Source organism: Oenanthe melanoleuca, chromosome 9, assembly GCF_029582105.1.
Source record: "Oenanthe melanoleuca isolate GR-GAL-2019-014 chromosome 9, OMel1.0, whole genome shotgun sequence".
NCBI classification, from domain to species: domain Eukaryota; kingdom Metazoa; phylum Chordata; class Aves; order Passeriformes; family Muscicapidae; genus Oenanthe; species Oenanthe melanoleuca.
Genome location: NC_079343.1, coordinates 6853943 through 6876427, shown reverse-complemented (window position 1 = coordinate 6876427; position 22485 = coordinate 6853943). Strand labels below are relative to the sequence as shown.

At 43.1% G+C, this 22485-nt stretch overlaps 1 protein-coding gene across 1 annotated transcript in view; it reads right to left on the bottom strand.

Moving 5' to 3' along the window:
- Positions 1-8240: 8240 nt before the first annotated feature.
- PXYLP1 (2-phosphoxylose phosphatase 1) overlaps positions 8241-22485 on the bottom strand; it is a 47562-nt gene continuing 33317 nt past the window's right edge. Inside the window, exons 3-6 of the mRNA XM_056499166.1 lie at positions 20608-20769; positions 19604-19730; positions 11864-12003; positions 8241-10533 (exon numbers count right to left, since the gene is read on the bottom strand). Of these exons, the coding sequence (XP_056355141.1) occupies positions 9602-10533; positions 11864-12003; positions 19604-19730; positions 20608-20769 (1361 nt within the window). The 3' untranslated portion in view covers positions 8241-9601. The remainder of the gene's footprint in view (positions 10534-11863; positions 12004-19603; positions 19731-20607; positions 20770-22485) is intronic.

The following is a 22485-nucleotide window of genomic DNA, read 5'->3' as shown; positions in this document are numbered from 1 at the left end:
ATGGATGGAAAGGCTTTGATAGCTCTCTGTACATGGCTGGAAGACTTGGAGAAAGGCACAGCTTCCAAACACCCAAATTCATGGGTTGTTTGCCAGCAGGGGTTACCACTATACATGCCAGAAGTAGTGGGCATTAGGGAAATATTTCCATACAGGCAAAGAAAAATAAAGGATGAGAGAGACTTGGAAGCCACCTCTTCATCTCCTAGTTACAAAACAAAATAAATGCTCAGGGAGGTGTTTGTATCTCCTGTTCCTGAACTGAAGGTCTGTGACTTCACACCTCTCCCACCAGTTCATCCCACCACTCTGATAGACTTACTCCCACAATTTCTTTCTTAAACAGTCAACTTGAGTATTTTTAACTACAATTACTTCTAGCCCTAACCACGAGGAAGAAGATATTTAAATCCTTTATTTTTTTTCATAGTAACCATATTTATATTTGATTAAACCCTTTTTTCCCCCCAGATTTTTCCCTCCAGGCTGTTCAACCTTAGTTTTGAGCTTTCTCACTGTTCTGGATGTTCAAAAGAGGACATGGCACTTGAGGCAAATCCTTCACCAGCACTGGGGGAGGGAGGATTGCTCCATGCATTCCCTGCATTCAATTTCCTTAGTGCTCTGTCCTTTCCTCCCCTGGATCTCCCTCCTGCTGTCCCCAGACACAACATCACTTGGCTCTGGTTCTGTCTCACAGCCCTCAGGAACACAACCCATCCAGGCTGAGAAAGAACCCCCCTTCCTCCCTTGTTAATGCTGCTGCTAAATAGTTGTATTTTGTCTTAATTAGTATAGCCTGCAGGTGTTTATTCTTTGAGTTATCTTGAGAGTTTTTTCTAATAAATATAGATGAGAGAAACCTTCAAAGCTGCACCAGGTATTTTAACACCATTTCATACTGGTGAAATAATATATTTCAATGTGCTTGAGAGCTCCAAGAGGCCAAAGGAATTGTGACTGCTCCTGTGATAAATTTAAATCTTAAGAGAATGAGGATGAAACATGTTTCATACCCAATCCATATTCATTATTTAACAGCACACAGGATGGATAAAACATGACCTGGATTCTAAACTGATGAAACAATGTCATTTAAAAAGAAACTAAAGCAAATACTACATTTCCTATTCCATAGCAATAAATAAATTGCTCATAGTACGTTTAGAGTTAGAAGTGTGCACAAGCCATTTACTAATCTAACACTTTTCCATCCACAAATTAAGCACACAGGATTACAGAACAGGATTACAGTCTGGGCTTAAGGATCATCAATCCAACTTCACATTCTCAGTGCCACATCCAGGAATGTTCAAAGGGATTTCATAACCTATTTCAGTTCTGAGCTTGCATGCAAACTGTTCCCTGCACCTCTGTTACCAGTGGTTAATGTTTGATATTCTGTACCTTTCTCATCTCATTCACATACTTTTAATATTTATGGTCTCTGATCAGTCAGGTTCCAAGCCCAACATAAAACTACCAAAATATCTTCACAGCCAAAGGATGGAATCTATGCCATATTTATAGGGAAATAAACATTTGTGTAACAGCTGATGACTGTCAAGTGTGCCAGTGTTGGTTTATTCCCTCTACAAATACATGAGAGCACAAATATGGGAAGTTTTAAAAGCATTTGAAGCTGGGGTACAACATCAGCACAGGGCATGAACTCAACCTGCATCCAGAATTTCTGGATGAAGCAAAAGGCTGACTAGGGTGGCATTCCTGTTATTTGAAGAAAATACTTTCTGGGGATTTGCTGGAGGGAGAGGAGATCCTGTCTCCAGGGAAAACCCTGGCTTGGACATTTCATCAGACTTTGCTGCTGCTCAGACCTGCCCACAGAGACACACAGGGCTGCAGACACCAGCAAGTGAGAGGAACATGTGCCTCACATCCCCTCACATCCCCTCACAGCCCCTCACAGCCCCTCACAGCCCCTCACAGCCCCTCACAGCCCCTCACAGCCCCTCACAGCCCCTCTAAGCCCTCTCACATCCCCTCACAGCCCCTCACAGCCCCTCACATCCCCTCACAGCCCCTCACAGCCCCTCACAGCCCCTCACAGCCCCTCACAGCCCCTCACATCCCCTCACATCCCCTCACAGCCCCTCACAGCCCCTCACAGCCCCTCACATCCCCTCACAGCCCCTCACAGCCCCTCACAGCCCCTCACAGCCCCTCACAGCCCCTCACAGCCCCTCACATCCCCTCACATCCCCTCACATCCCCTCACATCCCCTCACATCCCCTCACATCCCCTCACAGCCCCTCACAGCCCCTCACAGCCCCTCACAGCCCCTCACATCCCCTCACAGCCCCTCACAGCCCCTCACATCCCCTCACAGCCCCTCACAGCCCCTCACAGCCCCTCACAGCCCCTCTAAGCCTTCTCACATCCCCTCACAGCCCCTCACAGCCCCCTCACAGCCCCTCACAGCCCCTCACATCCCCTCACATCCCCTCACATCCCCTCACAGCCCCTCACAGCCCCTCACATCCCCTCACAGCCCCTCACAGCCCCTCACATCCCCTCACAGCCCCTCACAGCCCTCTCACAGCCCCTCACAGCCCCTCTAAGCCCTCTCACATCCCCTCACAGCCTCTCACAGCCCCCTCACAGCCCCTCACATCCCCTCACATCCCCTCACATCCCCTCACATCCCCTCACATCCCCTCACAGCCCCTCACAGCCCCTCACAGCCCCTCACAGCCCCTCACAGCCCCTCACATCCCCTCACATCCCCTCACAGCCCCTCACAGCCCCTCACAGCCCCTCACAGCCCCTCACAGCCCCTCACAGCCCCTCACAGCCCCTCACAGCCCCTCACAGCCCCTCACAGCCCCTCTAAGCCCTCTCACAGCCCCTCACAGCCCAGCATATGAGAACTTCACAAGTGGAATTGCAGCACTGAGAATCTGGACCACTTGTAGAAAATCCAACCTTTTGCATGTGATTAAGGAGCTGGAAGACAGTAAAAGGGTCCATTTCCCTGGCAAGAAGGGAGGTGTAACATTTGTGCTGTCATCTGATGTGGAACACTGCGACCCCTGATTAAAACTGAAGCCATCAATGATGGCCAAGGTCAGCAAACTGCCATTAAACCGTGTGACCCACTGAGTCACTGGCAAAGGCCAAGGGCAGCCTTTTTCTGGGCTGCTCCACAAACATCAGAGGATGGCAGCAGTGAAAAGGGCAGCAGCTCCAGAGAAGCAGATTGAGGGAGCAGCAGGGAGCCATGGGCACGGGGAGGGTGAGGGCCAGAGCTGCAGCACCACAGCCCAAGGAGCCCACCCAGGGGCTGCCAAGGACACAGAAAGGCTCTTCTCCCTTCTGCCACTGCCCTCCAGGATCTGAAGGACGTTTTCCTCCTGGCAAGGCAGGCAAAGTGAATGTTTGCAACCCAGCAAAGTGCTTTACAAAAATTAAGGATGGCAAGTAGTCAGTGCTTTGTGAAAAGGAGAGATTCAGTCAAATCCAGTGGATGCTGGGACACGTGGATCCTGCTGTGACAATTGCATTCCATTCTATGCCCATCAGAACAAGCAGCCCAGATTCACAAGCCCTTACAGCTAATGAGCCCCTGTCTATCTGTGTGTGAGCTGGCTGCCTTCCTCCTATAAACACCCCTTCAGAGCAGCACTGCCTGCTTCCAGTCCCCCATTAAAAACAGAAGTATTTTTATCACTCTTCAACAGGATGCAGTGCTCTTTCTTACCAAAACTCCAATTACCACATTGCAGACTCAAGTTAAATATTAACAGGTAAAACTCTCCCTAAACCTACTTAACTCTGGGTTCACAGCTAAAGGGTTAGGAACACAGCTGAAAGCACACTAATTGTTGACAAATGTCATCTTACACCAGTCCTATTACATAGTCATGGACATCATTTAATCCCCCTTGGAGGAGGTTTAAGCAAAAAGACACCTCTCTGGTGCTTGAGATATGACTCAAGCTATTATTGCTGTCCACTTGACAGCTAAAAGTGACAGTAGCTGTTAATCATCCTTCAAGATAAGCCTGAGTTATGCATGTATGAGTACAGCAGAAAAGCACTGTAGTCTGTTACTTATAAAGGTCTAGTTGTTGAAGCTTTTTTTTAAAAGGCAGTGAATTGGTCAAAAGCCTGTTATAACTGGCATTGCTAAAGAACATTCACTTCAAAAAGGAAAATTAAATTAGCAACCAATGGATCAATATTGATTCATGAGGAACCAGACTTGAATCTCTGTTACTCACTTCTGGAAGCTGAAAGACTTTTAAAAAGATGAGACAGTATCACAGTCATCCCTCCCATCATCTAAATCTGCAGAATATCTTTTTGATCACTCTCAGTATCTGCCCCTGGCCCTTCATCCTTGCAGTCAGTCCAGGCACTGCTGCTGGCACCCAGCACTCACACACACGCTGCAGCCACCCCCAGACATTCCTTCTGTCCTGTAGCTGGCTGGTGACCCTCAGTCTCCTGGGCAGGAACAGCTTCAAACAGCTGCCTCTGTACCTGCTCCAGGAAAGATGGACACAAGAAGCCACATTTTCTATTTGCTATCTATTTTTCATCTTTCATCCTGTTTTGCAAGGACCTACAGCCACAACTTCTGCTCACACTTTCCCCTCCCACATCCTCCCATGAGCATTCTCCAGTGGCAGGTTAAAGGCTGTGTCCTGGGGTGATGTTATGAGTCTGTAACCCCTGCTGCCTGCTTTATGCTCACACAAGGGTCCTGTACTTTCAGCTGGAAGGGGGGAAGCCAGGGGAATTCCTCGTGTTCAGCTCTCACAGTCTCCCCCTCTGCTGCACAGCCAGGAGAGCCGTGTCTCTGCTTTTAGCTAGCTTGTTTGTTAGCTGAGACAAGAAGTTTTCCTGGGACTTCAGCTCTGCTCCAGTCCAAAACCCATCCCTGGGAGCCCCAGCCCCGGCAGGGGGAGGCTGCAGGGACACCACATCCCAGCTCCAGACCTCGGGACAAGCCAGCAGGACGCTGAAAATCCACCAGCTTTCTCCACAGAAGGTTTGTTATCTAACACCATCCATGCTTTTTTCCATGCCTGTGTGCACTCTGCTTGTTAAATAAAAGCAGGTTTTTTTAACTTTTCTCCAAGAAATACCTTTTGAACCTATGGGAAGGGGCTGCCAAAGCCTGTTTTCCTTTTAGAGGATACATTCATTTTGGGATGTTTCCTCCTAATTTCTGTCTCAAACTGAGACAGACTGGCAAAGAAATTTTTTTTTTTTTACTCTGCCATAAAGACTGTCTTTAGAATGAAAACTGGTGTGCTTTACATTTCAAATGCCATCACTTTTCTTTCGCCCTACCTTTTTACTTTCAACAGAAGAAAAAAAATAATGATGATTTTGGTCAGGGGATCCTAAAGGAATAGCTCAAGTGTAATTCTAAATCACTTCTGAAAATGGCTTTCTGGGACATTTGGAAATAACAAGCTTAATGATATTTGATTTTAGTTTGAAGGAACCTTACAAAGTTCAGACTCTGTTACATCTCAGATGCTTGAATAAGGTCATAGTCCTCACATGCAGCACAACCATTTTCATGTGAAAAAGGGGGGGAAAAAACTGCAAGGCAATCAAACTGAGACCAAACCAGAAAACTGACAGGAAAAAATAATACTCTGTTTTATATTTCCATATAGAATAGGCTTTACTAATTTCAAAAATAACTCTGCTGAAAAGTGTAGGGCTGATTTCAGTACACAGGCGGGATGAAATCGGCGCGGGGTGTTGTAACTCCCGCTCCCCAATCCCGCCACGCGAGGGCGCTCCGGCCCCTCGGCTGCGGGAATCCCGCGCTCGGCTCCTTCCCTCCCTTTCCACACAAAAACACACGGCAGCTCCGGATAACCCACCCGCGGCAGCTCCGGATAACCCAACCCACCCGCGGCAGCTCCGGATAACCCAACCCACCCGCGGCAGCTCCGGATAACCCACCCGCGGCAGCTCCGGCCAGCCCACCCGCGGCAGCTCCGGATAACCCACCCGCGGCAGCTCCGGCCAAGCCAGCCCACCCGCGGCAGCTCCGGCAAACCCAGCCCACCCGCGGCAGCTCCGGATAACCCACCCGCGGCAGCTCCGGATAACCCACCCGCGGCAGCTCCGGACAGCCCACCCGCGGCAGCTCCGGATAACCCACCCGCGGCAGCTCCGGATAACCCACCCGCGGCAGCTCCGGACAGCCCACCCGCGGCAGCTCCGGATAACCCAGCCCACCCGCGGCAGCTCCGGATAACCCACACACGGCAGCTCCGGATAACCCACCCGCGGCAGCTCCGGATAACCCAACCCACCCGCGGCAGCTCCGGCCAACCCACCCGCGGCAGATCCGGATAACCCACCCGCGGCAGCTCCGGCCAACCCACCCGCGGCAGATCCGGATAACCCACCCGCGGCAGCTCCGGATAACCCAGCCCACCCGCGGCAGCTCCGGCCAGCCCACCCGCGGCAGCTCCGGACAGCCCACCCGCGGCAGCTCCGGATAACCCACCCGCGGCAGCTCCGGATAACCCACCCGCGGCAGCTCCGGATAACCCATCCCACCCGCGGCAGCTCCGGATAACCCACCCGCGGCAGCTCCGGATAACCCACCCGCGGCAGCTCCGGCCAACCCACCCGCGGCAGCTCCGGATAACCCACCCGCGGCAGCTCCGGATAACCCAGCCCACCCGCGGCAGCTCCGGATAACCCACCCGCGGCAGCTCCGGATAACCCACCCGCGGCAGCTCCGGATAACCCACCCGGCACCCTCAGAGCGCAGGAGCTCCGAAACAGAAATGGAACAGCAGGAGCGGGGAGCGGCGCATCAGCACTGCCCGGGATAACAAGCGGGATGGGCTGAGGCAGCACCGCGCACATTTCGTTCACTGTGCAATACTCGACGTGTTTAAACATCACTTTCTGAATACCGTGTTCAGCACACCACAGAACAGCCCTCTCCTACATCGCTTTCAAGCCAAGAGCAAGAGCTCAAGCAGCATTCCTTAAAGCAGCAGCTTTTAGTCCTGCTCTACCACTTGATTAAACTGTGCAACTGCTCAAGTCCATGTGTCCCAGTTAGTACAGCTAATTCACCAGTGCATCCCTACAGAAAGGCTATTTATCCATTCAGGAGAGATAAATTCCCACCAATTCCTCTTTTACATTTGTTACATTAATCCAAATATAAATCCACTAGAAATTACAAATTGAATGATAAATTAGGGCAAACTTCAAAAGGTGATGATGAATTGACTTCAGTAATGCAGTTTGCCTATCACTTTATCTCCACAGTTAGGTCCAAGTTTGTGAGAATGATCTCAGCCCTGCAGCTCTTTCCTTTAGCCCTTCTGGTGGCACTGGAGATGGATGAAGTCTTTCATTGCTGATCCTCTGGGTGTATGGCTTAAAAGAGATTATTGTATCTTAATGACCTGTGCATACACAGAAGAATAACCAACTTTTGCCCTTTTTAAAAATTATTTTTACATAAAAGATTTGGCTCTATCCACCCAGTGACCCTCAAACATACAGGTGAGTAGGTACTGACAACCTGAAGCTGTAACTTAAATTTAGGTCCAGATTTCCTTAAATGCCCCAGTCACTGCCCTGACCACAGTGGAGGCTGTTTTGGCTGAATCAGTGCTGGACATGAGATGGAGCTACTGGAGAGTCCCCACTGACAGCCAAGACGATCAAAGGTCTGGAGCACCTGACATGAAGGCAGAGCTGGGTCTCTTTAGCCCAGAGAAGAGAAACCTCAAGGAAATCTCAATGTGCATAAATACCTGAAGGGAGCTGTATGAGACCTTTACAGTGCTGCCCAGTGACAGGAGAAGAGGCAGCGGGGGCACAACACAGGAGGTTCCACCTCAACAGAAAGGAAAAGTTATGGGGTCTCTACCTCTGCTACTTGTATTGGCAAAAGGTCCCCTTCACCTAATTTCTACAGTCAGCTCACCTTTCAGACTGTCTCTTCCTGTTTGCCCTCCAGCACACAAGCAGGGATGGTGACAAGCAGATCCAGTCTCTTAGACAGAAAGGTTACCACTCCAATGTGGCACAAAAGCCCCAAATATTCCATCAGGATTTCCAGTTCAGTACTCATGAAATGTTTACTTGCTCCTGCCCAGACTGGGGCCCAGAACAGATTGAATACAGAAGTTAGAAATGTAACAAGCACCTTAACAATATCCACCTTGTTCCTCCAAAGGCCTAAGAAAGTCACAACGAATATAACAACAAATACACAAAGAGACCCCAGAATTTTATTTAAAGAAACATGTTCAAATGCAGCATTGAAAACAGAGAGACTGGAATACCAAGAGTCAGAGAACTTATGTTATGTTTTCTTTGACAAACTAGCACCATTGAATCACAATTCACACACTAATTTATTTCTAGAGGTTAAAAAACCCCCATCATTATAAAATTTCTAGGAATTCTATTAAAAATTGGTTCTCAATTTACTACTCCTACAGAGATGAAAGCAGTCTGAAGTTTTCATATCTACTCATTGTTCAAGTTACCCATTACAGTTTATTCTTAAGTCTAAACATCCTGACCAAGGGAAAAAAAAAGTCTAAAAAGTGACCTCCACAAGTCTTTACAAACTAAACAAGTAAGAAAGATCTACTGTGTTATAAATATACACAGTACAGTATGTACAAGTCTGGTCTTACAAAATAAGAGTTTCCTAGTCCATAAAAATACTAACTCAACTACAAAGTTTTCTCAGTATTTAGTCAAGCTGTCTCAAGCAGTCACCACAAAGAAATTCCTAAAATACTGATTTGTTCCACAGCACAACAGCTTGAACGTGTTCACAATGGGAAAGAGCCCAACACTTCACCATAAAACTGATTTCTAACCCTAATTTCTCACTCAAGTTTAGTGGTAGTGTTAGTGTTTGCTATTTTAACATCACAAGGCCTTTACATGTTTCTAGACTGTGTTTGAACTATTCAAAGTGCTGAAAGTGCGATCAGAGTAGAGTTTTGTATCCCTTTTCCAGTACACCCCTCTCTGGCACTGGCAACAGCAGCCAAGGGTTCTCAGGTCTGTGAGGTGCAAAAGGCACACGCTCCTTTGTACATGCTCAGGGAAGTATTCACACACACACACATGCACTTTGCTTTAAGGACCTGCCCCATAGTATTAGAAGGATTCCTCTGAGTAAAGCCATCAAAAAATTCCTTACAAATGCCTTAACGCAGACACCTGGAATTCATAATGACCCTGACATGAACTGCTTAAAATGACTGTGAGGTGGTGGAAAAAAAAATAGTTTGGCTTTAAATTTACGCTATCTAAGTATTGCTCTGGAACAGAGAAACACAAAGTCTGTGCTCTCACAATCAAGCAAGGGGCAGTGATTTATCACAACAGTTAACAGCATTTGTGAGCACATACATACACATAACCCTTGGCATTTGTTCTTCTACTGAAGGCCATCTGCAGCCTGAATGAAAATAAACCCATCTGAAGAACGTTTCAAGCATTACCCTCCTGTACTTACACATAAACGTACAAGAAGTAAGAAAACTGAACTGTGCCTCTGCCAGAAAACAGATCACTGACATAAATTAACGCTGCCTCCTCCCTTCTCTACAGTGCTCTCCTATGACATGCATCATAGTAGCTTGTACTGTTAAAAATTAAGAACATATCCCTCTTGACAAAGTTGACAAATTTTTCTAGTGGGCACATTGGCTTGCTGGAACGTTTGTAATGATCCTTGCAAAAGGAGGTCTGGAATGTGACGTCAGCACCATTGTACAGGATGCGGATAAAGTGTTCTTTGGGCCTCTTCCCATCCTGCCACAGCTCAAAAACCAATCTGGCAGCAAACCTGGGAAATCTGGCCTCTGTAATGCCCAAGGCACTAAGAACAGGTGACAAGGTGACATCATGTGCAGAGTAGAGAACAAACACTTCTTCCTTCTTGCCTTCTGCAATGCGCTGCAGCCTATTGACAGTCTGGTTGAGGAGAGGATGAGTAGCCAACAGTGCATACAAGAAGTAAAGTTTCTTTTCCTGTCTTTCTCTCTCATCCTTCAACTGGTGTCTCTTGATTACTTTGAAGTGCTCCATATTAATGCATCCAGCTTTGGTACACGGAAAGGAGACATTATGACAGAAATAGCACAAGAGAGAATCTATGGGGTTGGAAGCTCTCAGCTGCCTGGTGGGAATGCCCACAATCCTCGCCATGTCCACGTAGATTTTCTCCAGATCGTTGTTTTTCACCCGTAAGCTGTACTGCCTGCGCTGCTCCTCTTCTAGGTAGTGGTTCCTCATGGGGCAGTCGCAGCTCCCCGAGCAGAAAATGCTGCTCCACTGGTGCCTCACGTTAATTTTCTTCCAGTCAAAATCTGGCAGGAAGGTGTAGAGCAGCGCCAGGGCGCTCTGCAGCGTCCGGCTCTTCCCTGTGCTCTCCAGGTAGAGCTGCTTGGCTGCCCAGTCCCCAGGGAGCAGCTTGTGCTTGTTGATGTAAATCTCTCGGAGCAGCTGTCCGTTTCGCAGATGTTGTACAACCCCTGAATTTTGACAGAAATTACAACACACGATTAGAATCTTTGCAGTTATGAAAAAAAAAAAAAATTACAGCTAGTAGCCTTACTGATAAATGAACAATTTGTTAAAAGGTTATAAACTTTCAAATCTGAACTTCATTTAGGATGACTAATAAGAAAACTACATGAAACATGAGAAACTTGCTATTCTTCAGTATCTCACAGATTCTAGGAACTAACCTGAAATATTAGAAAATAAGTTGGTTCCATAAAATTTGTTTAAAACCTCAGTGGTTTAATATTAATTCTTTGGACTAAGGCACAGACTGAATGGGTCTAACATGATTATAAAAGTAAGGTGTTTTTGAAGACTGCACCTCAGTCAGGTTTTCAGGCAGGCAGAGAATGCTGTGCCCCTGAAAATTTATGGCAGCCAATAAAACCACCAGCAGTCAAGACACAAATACACAGAGTGTGTAAACTCACAAAACAATAATGAGGTGTAACAATTGCCTCAAGCTTCCTTCTCCATATTCCTTCAGGGAATATTTAAATTGTTTGATAATTTCTGCTAAAGCTCTGCCTTTATCCAGCTGGAGAGTGTATCCTTCTCACATGCCAAAACCTCAGCTCCAGAATCCACATCACTTGCACAGCAGCAAAGCAACAGGCACGAACCCTTTATGCACTAGAACACCTCTATATACCATGCTGCAAGCCACAGGAGTCCCCAGACGCCACCTGAGTGACACAATTCGTGTGCTGTTGCAATTTCAGTCCTGCCTTGCTTTCTCCTGATATCCCTTTGCAAGACTTGGCCAAGGATTCCTTCCAAAGGGATCCCAGAATACACAAGGACTTGGCAGGCACCAGATGTATAAAGCATTTCCATAACACAAGGATCAGGTTTGTCTGCTACATCAGCACCTCTTGCAGGGGACACAGGGTCCCTCTGGACCACAGCCCTGTCAGTAACAGAGCACCAGGTCTTCCTCAGGAGGGACTGAGCAGTGCTGCTTGTCACAAGGGTAACAGAGGAATTCTGAGGTGTGAAGAACATGAAAGAAAGGTGCTCTGACTTGCTACAAAGAAAGTTAAGAGATGCCAAGATTGACCAGTGTGTAACAGGACTGTCAAGCTACAGGACAAATCACGGTTTCTAAAACTGTTGCCACTTTTACAGCTGAGAGTCAAATACTTTATCCCTATCTCAGCATAGCCTAGGATATGATCAACATGGCAAGCTTGCACAAAAAAGCATTTATGTCAATATAAAGAGAATCAGAAGATGCCTTTCAAAGCAAACTGTGTTTAACAGAGCAGAGGAGAAGACAGAGCTGCCAGGGGAACTCACCTGTCTGTGTAAGCTCTCCCATTTCACACAGAGAGTGACTGGGGAAGTGAGGCAGGCTGCTCAGAGAACCATCCATTTGGGCTGCAGACCCTTTGGACATGTGTTTAATGAAGGCTTCAAGCTGAGGATGAGAAGGTTTCCTAGAGAGATAAAAAAACAAAATGTGAAAACTTCCAAAAGCATATGGGAGAGCAGCTCAAAAGAGTCAAGTACTCCAAGTATGTCAGCTCAGAAATTTCATGATGTGAGCTCATTTCCCACTGACACAACATCTGCTCTTACTCAGGACTTCTGCAAGTATGGAAAAGGAATCTAACTACTCACTATCTACCAAAGAACCACAGGGAAACAGATGTCATGTTAAAGTGATGATACCTTTCACTAAGTAATTTGGAACAATTTCTGAGGGTTGCTTTGAATTCAGTCACTAATACTGTTATGAATTAAAATGAAAAAGGTGTTTTTAAAAAAACTTTAAAAAACCTCCAAACCTCTCTCCAGTTTCTGAGTACCAATGCTCTTTAACAGCACAGCTAAAGGCAGTAGCAATCTAAAGGGGCTCAAATAAAAATACATTAAGTAGATGATCTTGAAGGAATTCTCAGATTTTGTAATGCACAATGCTGACCACAATCTCAGCTTTTATTTCTGCTTCCTTCAGCCTCAAATCAACTAACACATGTAGTCTCAAATATGTGGGACTAGAAAGCAGTACCCAGTGGCCCCATTAAAACTGGAATCTTTGTTTGGGGTACTGCACTTTTATCCAGAAAGAAAGAGGCCAACACTGCTGGACAAGTCAGATACTCCCACCATGGAAATAATTAATGCAGCTGGACGAGATATTCACTAAAATATCCAAGTTAACTCACTGAAATAGAGTTCAAGTCAGTGAAAGAATGCTTAGATCCCCCACAAATACACCACAGACTCAGCTCACTGTGGTGCTGCTGTGCAGAAAGCTACAGGTACATAAAAGCCCACAATGTAACCCAAAGGTAATCTGAACCTGTAAAAAATAAATCTGTGATCACATTCCTACAGTAGAAAAGCATTACATGAGTGGAAACTCCTTTGTTAAATGTCAGCAGCTATCAAAGGTTACACAGTCACCTCTCTAATTTTGTGCAGAACTAAATCAGAAACTGCTTGGCAATCCAGCCCTGCTCCAGATGGTTCTTGTCTTAATAGGGTGTTCAGCTTAAATACAGTTAATATATTTCCATGCTGCTTAAACATACATATATATAAAATACATTTTGTCAGGGATCTTTTACAGAACTCTGGGATTTGTGTTTAGTGCTCATATTTACATGTGTTAGAATGCTAAATTATTTTTGATATTAAAACCTCAGGTCTTAAAAAGAAACCTGAGTTGCAGGACACACCAGAGGGAGCAATAACACCACTGAAGCAGGAATGAGTGTCTGGAATTGAAGTTTACTGGACAAAGACATCCATGCTTACTTAGAAGAGCCAATTGAAACACTCACATGTGAGAGCACCTCTGTTCATAGCCTGCAGGAGGGCTCATAAGAATCAGTGTCTGTCAAAAGAAAGGTAGCTCATACCATTTTATAAAACTTGAATTTTCCAGTATTTAAGTTCTCTTCAGAAAAAAAAAAAAAAATCCTGGCAAGAAAATCTTACAATTATGCCACAAGTACCAGTAAGAAAAAAATGCAAAATGAGACAAAAAGCACAATAAGATTAAAAATCAGACTAATATTTTTTATTTTTACTTCAAATTAAAGGAAAATCAGCCCATTTATTATATTCTGAATCCACAGCTTTTTCTGTATATTGTAACTTTAACAGGGCAACTGAAGATTTGTATTTGCAAAGCAGAGAAAGCAACAAAACCTGGTTTATGTTTCTCAAGCAGTGGAGGCTTCTTGTACCATTAACATTAGAAGCTTACTCCAGCTCCAAATGAAAATTTCCAACAGAACATTTTGTACATTGCACTGTTTTCACAACCCAGCAGTGAAATACAAAAATGGAAAAATTAAGTTGAGAAAATTAAATTACACTCATTAGCAAATTACATTTTCAGCTTATTACAGAGGTAGCAGGCTGAACCACCAATTTTCTAAATGTTGAACTTTATAAAACTCTACACATGAATAAACTCACAATCAAAATTTTCCTCAAACTCTGTTCACTTAATTAACAAGTTCTACAAAACATGTGAAAGAAAACTAAAAGAACTTCATTATCCATTCTGCTTCTTTTGCTGCTTTGCTCAAAAAAGCCTGAAAGAATTCTAATGGAATCAAATCTGTGCTGATAAAACTGCCAGCAATCACTTGTGGGAAGAAAGAAAGGGAAGAAGAAATAAAAGTATTTATCTGTACTTTGCAAAAGGATTTTTCTGAAAAAAATGGAAGGCAAAATAAATTAACTTTCAAGATAAAATTACAAAAGAGAGGATAATTGATAATTTTATATTCCAGTGTATTAATAATATTAGACATGGAGATGCAAGTTACTTAACTTTGGATTACACTGTATTTAAAGTAAGCACAAGAAAAGCACATGCCACAAGAAGTGCATTATGAAATATGAGTGTTGGACATCTTTCTGCATAGAAATTCAGAGATTCCTTCTTGTTAAACAGACACCCCTGTACAACTGGGCAAACAAACACCTATTTTTCTCAGCAGCAAGACCTGCAGCAGCACTCAGGCTCCCAGCTGACAAAGCACTCCCCCTCCTGCCCCAAGACTTGGCTTTTATTTAGAATATGAATCCTCCTGTTGAATTGGCCAATTTACAGATGCTGCAGGAGATAGAGTATCCAGGCAACACGGCTGAGGCTGCTGGGGCTGCTGGAGCAGGAAGCAAAGGAAATTGCTCAGTTGTACAGCTGAAAAGACTGAATTATCCTTAAAATTTTATTTCCATAAGAGTAATCAGAAAATAAAAATGAACTAAAGAGACAGCCTTCTGTAATTTTCCTGGCCTTACAATGGCAAGCTACCATATTTGCAAAAGGTAGGAGTATAAAAAATATTTCAAATTTTGTCAGAAAATGGAACAGCTTTTCATTTAAACCCACTAACAATAGCCACACTTCCCAAGTTGAGCATTTGGTTCCCTTGTTTAAAATCTGTTACTTTGCCTTTTTATGATTTTGTGTACAATAGAATAAATTTTATCTGTAACAAAAATGAGGATGCTTCTTTTCCATCAAATAATTAATTCAGCTGATCTTTTTTGTTATTTACAACCTAAGCACTGGGATAATAGATCCCAGACTGAACACTCTGGTTTTCATGCACTATCATTAAAATGGACCAGCACTTAAATCTTTAATCAACATTTAAATATGGTATTTGCAAAGGTCTTAAAATGCTTTAATATCACCTTTTATTGCTACACCGTAACCAGTGTACATGGAAAGAAATACTGCACAACTATTTGAACTATATTATATATTTCTGCCAGGAACAGAGCTGGCATCCTTCAATAAAATTTCCTTTTTCCTTGAGGAGTTGATACAAAAATGCATGGCAAAAGCTGAGAGGACCAGGCTTCTCACAAGGAGTTGCAGAGCCCTGAATGCATCACTCAGTGAGTAAACATGACCCCATCAGGCTACAGACACACAAACATGACATTTCTGTAATCATACAACACAAGATTCTCCCTGCAAACCACACCAAGAGCAAATCCCTTTCTCTTCACTTAAAATGCAAAAAAACAGTTTTAGAATTTCAAGCAAAAATAACATGTGTTTTCTGTGAAGTTCAAGTAGGCAAAAAGAAGTGTGAGATCAAAGGACTACACTGTGTGCTTTTCAGAAAACAAATGAATGGAAAGAGCCACTAAACCCAACTACAGATCAGTGTAGTCTACAAAAGAGAACCCAAGGCAGTAGTGGTACTGTTGGGGATTATTTATTCATAAAGGTCTCACAGCTTGTACATTTTTGTAACAAACTCCTCGGTGCTTCCCTGGCAGGGGCTTGGAATGAGAGGATCTGTGAGGTCCCTTCCAGCCCAAACCATTCCATGGCTCTGTAGTTCCAGCTACTTCACTGCTGTCTGACTCTCCAAAGTCAGCAGAGGTCTCAGGAGACCTTTCCTCACCCAGTTCTGGTCTGGATCCCCCTCTGACCTCACTCCAAGTGAAATCCACCCTCCCTTTAGCTCACAGTATGATACTTGCCTCATCTCCCACCTCCCAGCTCATTTTTGTGGCAGTTTCAAAACATGTGCATATTGAACCTAAAATTTCAGTATTTGTTACTAAGCTTCTTATGATTAACATCAACACCTCTCAAAATGTCTTCAAGTATATGCTAATTAACCCAGCTTACTATCAAATTATAGCAGTCTTCTGAAATCATTTTAGCATCTTCCAAAAAGCATTTCTTCTCTCTCATGTACAAACTCAGTGAAGAAACACTGCATATTTTTTACTTTTGACATTATAAATGTGAGCTACATAAGAAAAAAAATGTGTGGGATTAATTTATTTCCCCCATTAGCAAACACTACAATGAAGGATTTTCATAACATCATTCAAGTAATTTTCTTGCAGAAAAAAAAGTATGCATTATTTGGTTCCCTTTGGAAAGTTGCATCCAGAACAATAAAAATGATAACAATAATATTAATTGAAGTTTTAGATGGAAGAAATCTCCAAAGCATTTAATCCATTTGCTTATATTCATTCCACACTTATATGTCACAATCCATAATTCACAAAACCCAAGCGTGACCTCAAGGCTATTTTGCATATCCCTTAGAAGTCCATGGGGCTGTGGCATAATCTGCTTAATTAATGAATTCCATCAGCTGAATGCCAAGTCAAATAAAGAGCAGCCTGCATAGGAGCAGCTTGCTTATCTGATGTTGTAAGTCCAGAAAGCTTAAACAAGCCAGACTTTCCATCAGACATCCCAACTGTACAGCAGCAAAGTTCAAAGGCAGTGATTACAGACCCTGTCACACTCCCCATATAAATACATTTACAATCAAGCACCAAATTTACATCACAAAGGAATATAAGCCTCACAGCCAAACACAGCAAATAACTTCCTGATGCTGAAGTAATGAATGTTCCATTCAAAACAATGGCTTAATTCTAGCTTTATTCAGTAAGGTCAGCTTTAACACATCTGGACAGAATGGTGCAGAGCCAACTCCTTTAATCTTTCTGCTGCCCTAAATTAGGAGAGGAGATGCTCTTTTACAGAAATTTTGTTCTTGAGGAGACAAGGTCTTTCAGTGACTGAGTGGTAAGGGATGTGTCATTCACACAGTGATGCTCTAATGCTTCACAAATCTGAGAGCCATGGGTATCCCCCCTCTGGCCTCCTCAGAGCCTGGCTGTGCCCTCTCAACTGCTCCACTTGGGTATTCTCTGACCAACATGTGGTCAAAGCCACACCACTTCCTTGCCTTTGATGGATAGCTTTTCTGACAAATACAAAACTGAGGTCTCATGTGGCACACTAATACTGAGAAACAGAGCTACTCACATAACACTGTCGCTTGCACTAACATCTTTTCAATAAAGCTTTCTCATATCCATTTTAACATAACAGATACTAAGAAAGATCAGAACCTTTAGGAACTTCAACAGAAATCTGGATCATATTTCTCTACTTAGTATTTCATGCTGAAAATGATTTGAGTCCTTATAGGTAGGTCATTAAAAATGTTATCATAGCTATTAGCAAGCATTTAATTTTCCATCCTGTTAGAAAATTTTTTTTTTATTAAAATAACTCCCACTCTACTCTATGGCAGAGGTAACTAAGTCTGGTCTCCTCTCTGCAATCTCAGGTATGCCTACCTCATTTCAGGAAGCCACTCAGTTTGCAGTGGGCACAGAGTGCTTCTGGGGCTAGGTACCTCTCAAGGAAATCCAACTTCTCCTGAAGGACATTGGACCAGACCCCTGGCTGACCCCTCTTAACAAAACAGGCATTTTGGTGGAAGCTGAAGTGTGAACACAGAGAAGCAGCAGCCAATGTCAGTCTCTTGGGCTGCCAGTGCACACTGCTGCCTCGTGCTCAGTTTTTCATCCACCAGAACCCTCAAGTCCCTGCAGGGCTGCTCTCAGTGATTCCTCCCAGTCTGTACCCATGTCTGGGACTGCCCTGAGCCAGGTGAGCCTCTTGAACTTCATGACCCTCTTGAGTTTCTCACAGACCCACTCCTCAAGCTGGACACAAATTTCTTGTCGCTGTGAACTTGCTGAGAGTGCACTCAATTCCACTGTCCTTGTTAGCAATGAAGGTACTGCAGAGCACTGGCCCCAGAGCCCTGAGGGACACCACTCATCACTGCCTCCATGGACCCAGAGCTCCTCATCACCTCTGCATCCATTGAGCCAATTCCTCATCCACTGAACAGCCCACCCTTCCAACCCACATCTCTCCCCTCGCCTTGCACTTGCCAAAAATTCCTTCCATGAAGATCTGCTCCATGATCCTCCCAGGCACTAAGGTGAAATGTACATCCAGCACAACAGAGTAAAGCCATTTGTGAGTAAAAAAATAATGTTCTTGCTTTTCTGGTGTGGAATTAAAGACAGGGAAGATCCCATGCCATTCTGGAAAAAGGCATTTGTGGTCCATCTGCACTGCTTTGTGCCTCTTTTCCTGAGTAATGTATGCAGGAACACAACACACATGGTGTTCAGCCACTGAAATCTCCACACCTGACACTGCTGAGGGGACAGCAGCATGAGAGGGTAGATTTACCCAGAGGTTTTACTAATGTATCTTATTTTTCTCTTAATTTCAAGTATTCAGTAGGTTCACTGGTAAGTCCTCTGTTGAAAAATCATCATCATCATCCTACGTAAAAGCAATTACATGTAATCAAACCAGCCATGGCAAAGGCTGGGAAATTACATCATCACTGGTTTTTTCTACTGCTATATAATATAATTCATCTGTATCAGTGAGTAGAATCTAAACAAAAAAGGAAGGTTCTGCCACAAGGAAGCAATTCAGATCATATCTGCAGGTCAAGGTGATTCAGGTGTGAAAACAGCAGTAGGTTTTCAGCAACCTACAAAGACATGATGTTAGACAAAAGCACTATACTGAAACAGAAAGGAAAATGATGTTTTAGTGGCACTTAGACACAAATAACTAACTTGTGACAGGTCTAAACAGAGAGAGGTAACTAAAGGAAAGGGCAGCTGTCAAGTAGCAAACAGTAGCACTTTCTGTTAACTTGTATTTTAATAGTTAAATGTACAACTCCCATTTTTTTCCCAAATTTTGATGCAAATCATTAAGGAAAAACTCTGATAGCTTATATTTCTGAAGAGTAAAAAAAAAAAAAAATAATATAAAAGACAAATACCAATTTTATTATTGTGCTGAACTGCCTGAGAGCTTTTTGTATTCAGATGAAGGGAAGCGTGCTGAGCTGAAATGGAAAAGATCATCTTAAACAATGCACTTATATGTTCAAAATGTAGAAACTGAGATAAGAGGATTGGCAACCTAAATATCCAAGTAAATAGCTTTTGCTTTTTAAAGAAATATGAAGAGCTTACTCTGGTCTGAACTGGTAACATGTAATAGTTCTTGTCTCGAAGCAAATACTGTGCACCACTGATCCAGGGCTTGGTTTTTTAAACCATGGCAATATACAATAGTCAGAAGTCACAATGTACTTCAGGCTGCACAAATTGTTTCCTGAAGGGGAAAAAAATGATTCTCAAGCAAAAAAAGACCTTAGTAAAGACAAACTCCAAGAATTTTACCTGCTGGGCACCAACATACAGTCAATGTCAGGTCTCTTTGTCTTGGGAATGGCATACAGAGGATACCTGTCACCATGTCGAATCAGCACTTGAACTGACACCAGCTTAAAATAATGAGGGGCATGACCTTAAGGGAAGAAAGAGAAATCAAAACATAACAACAACAAAAAAGTGTTACCTGCGTCCACTTTCTTTCATAAAAAAAAGCAGATATCATTAGCTTGCTTTGGTATTGCAATGAAAGAAAACACCCCTAGGAAATTACAATCTGCCAACCCAAGAAAGATTTCACTTCACATTGTAAGACAAGTTATACAAGACTGAGGTTCTTAGCACATCTCCACAATACATCTGAAGCCCACCAACCACACAAAGCATTATTCAAGCACTGAACTCTGTCAACATAAAAAGGTTATTACACTTCTATAATGCCTCTCTTCTGGTGCCCATCGTAACGATGGATTTTGCAGCATGTCTAATCTGGATATTTTTGACATACTAGTTTGTGATTTATTTGATAACCATTAGCAGGATATGCTAATGAAGGATTTCATTTAAACTTGCTGCAGCTGCTGTGGAGTAAAGAATGCAAATATGCCTTCTAGCTGACCATGTCTAATGGCTTGGAATTCCAAAATTAATTACTTCTGTGGGGTTTTTCTTCCTGAATTCCAAGTCAACTGTTTGAAATGCAGCTGACGTGCAACAAGAATTACAATTCAAATATTTAACATCTAAACCTCTCCCAACCCTTTCAGTTTTAGTCCTTTAGCTGACTATTGGCTGGACACAGAACAATTTCCAAAAATCAAGACAACAAAGAGGATACAGAGGGAAGGAAAGAGCAGCAGGATGTTTTGAAGGATGTAATGGAATTCAGTGACCAGCTGGCATTTGCTCCACCTCATCCAAGCAGCAATGAACTGACAATGCACAGAGCTATCATTTCTAACAACAGCACAGAAACAAGCAGCTAACCTGAGGTCTGCCCTCCCAAAGCTCACCTTCCATGCTGTGCTCAGCAATGGTGGGAATATTGCAGTAAACCTGAGCTTCATAAAGGGGGTCTATGGCAGGAGGCTCCGTCAGCAGATCAGGCATTATTCTCTTCCGGCTCTTAGGGTTCAGCCCATCTTCCCTGACAGGGTTTACTGGGATCAAATGCACTGAAAGACACAACACACACACCACACACTTTCAGCAGACTTTAGGGACATAGAGAATTGTGACATTTTATCATTATTTTTAAGTAATTATGTACAAAGACTATGGTATCATGAAAGGATGTCTCTCAAAAGTATGCAACAACTTCATTTTGATTTATTTTTTGTTCTGACTTACATAGCCCAGAAGATCTCTTTGACTAAGTCAATGCTTGGCTAAGACTTCAGGAACAGACCTGGAGGTAGAACAACCCTTCTTGCACTCTTCTGGCTTTTTCTAGCAGTCTCTCAGCATGAGCCACAGAAAAAGTGTCACAATAGGTCTGGCTGTCTCTCATAATTTTAACTTAAAAACTGACATTGAAGCACATCAGTTATGATGAGGCACTACAAACCACTGGGAAAACAAAGTAGTCAAGATTGAAGGACTGGATTATTCATAATTTTCCTCACTAATCCCTGCCCTTACATTGCTACTTTGTCAACCTTAAACAATCTGGCTTATCAAAAAAAAAAAAAAAAAAAAAAAAAAAAGAAAATGTATTTCTTGGAATGAAACTGAGATTACCTTAAAAATCTGAAACAGAAAGAAATTCAATAAATACACAAAGAGGAGAAATTAATAAAAATACCACCATGAGGTCTTCTGAGATGTAGCTGAAAGTATATCTAAATGTAAGGTCAGAGTAATAATGATCCTGTCTTGATGTGACAGCATCAGTTAATTTATGAGTCTTACCAGACTACACTTGTAATAACAAATGCCTCTATTCTATTGTGTTTTCTGGAATTTTAATCAGAAGCTTTAGAGGTGAAAAAGAGGAGGAAAAGTGTACATATTTTTACCCCATTAGTCTTCTATCTTGAGAGGAAGGAAAGGAAGGAAAGGAAGGAAAGGAAGGAAGGGAAGGAAGGGAAGGAAGGGAAGGAAGGGAAGGAAAGAACAAATTTCAAAGCAAAATTTTACTAAATTTTCTGGGTTGATCCCTCAGTTTCATCTTGACTCCCAGTTCCAATTTCAGAGGTGAATTTGTTCCACAATAGTTGTACAGACCAGGAAAACCAATGAAGACAGCAAACCAAAGCAAAACACACAGATTTTAAGAACACATAGCCAGTAATAAACACACGCTGTTCATTCTTACACTACAATACATTACACTTCAAATATTTTTATGTGGTTACTCTTTGCCAAAACCAGAAACCAACATTTTCCATAGCCTTGCTAGTGCTGTTGACAAGGCCAATACCTGCCAAGTGCAGTGACTTGAAATTTTTCATTAAGATGTTTCAGATTTTGCTTTTCAGCAGACAGGGGAAACCATATCCCAATAGCAAAAACTCCAAGTTAACTCTGATCCTAAATTTTGGTTGGGAGATTTAAAAGCAAAATAAAAACCCTATTTTTTTTATCTAAGGCAGTTTTGATCACAAAAACCCTGAACAGATCCCATTTTTGTACTGAGACCATTAAGGTCAGAAGTCAAGAGATGTATACATCAACTTTTTTAATCAACTGCCTATGATTCCTGAGGCCAAATACCTTGTTTGCAGAAAGCAAGTTCATTTCTAATCAAACTGGTTTGATAAATACCATAACACTGCCAGACAAATTTAGGAATAAGGAAAGCCACTAAATCTTACAGAGAAGCATCTATTCTCTTTAAAATATTAAAAGTAACACTGAAGATTAAGAACAACATTGAATACTAAGAATAA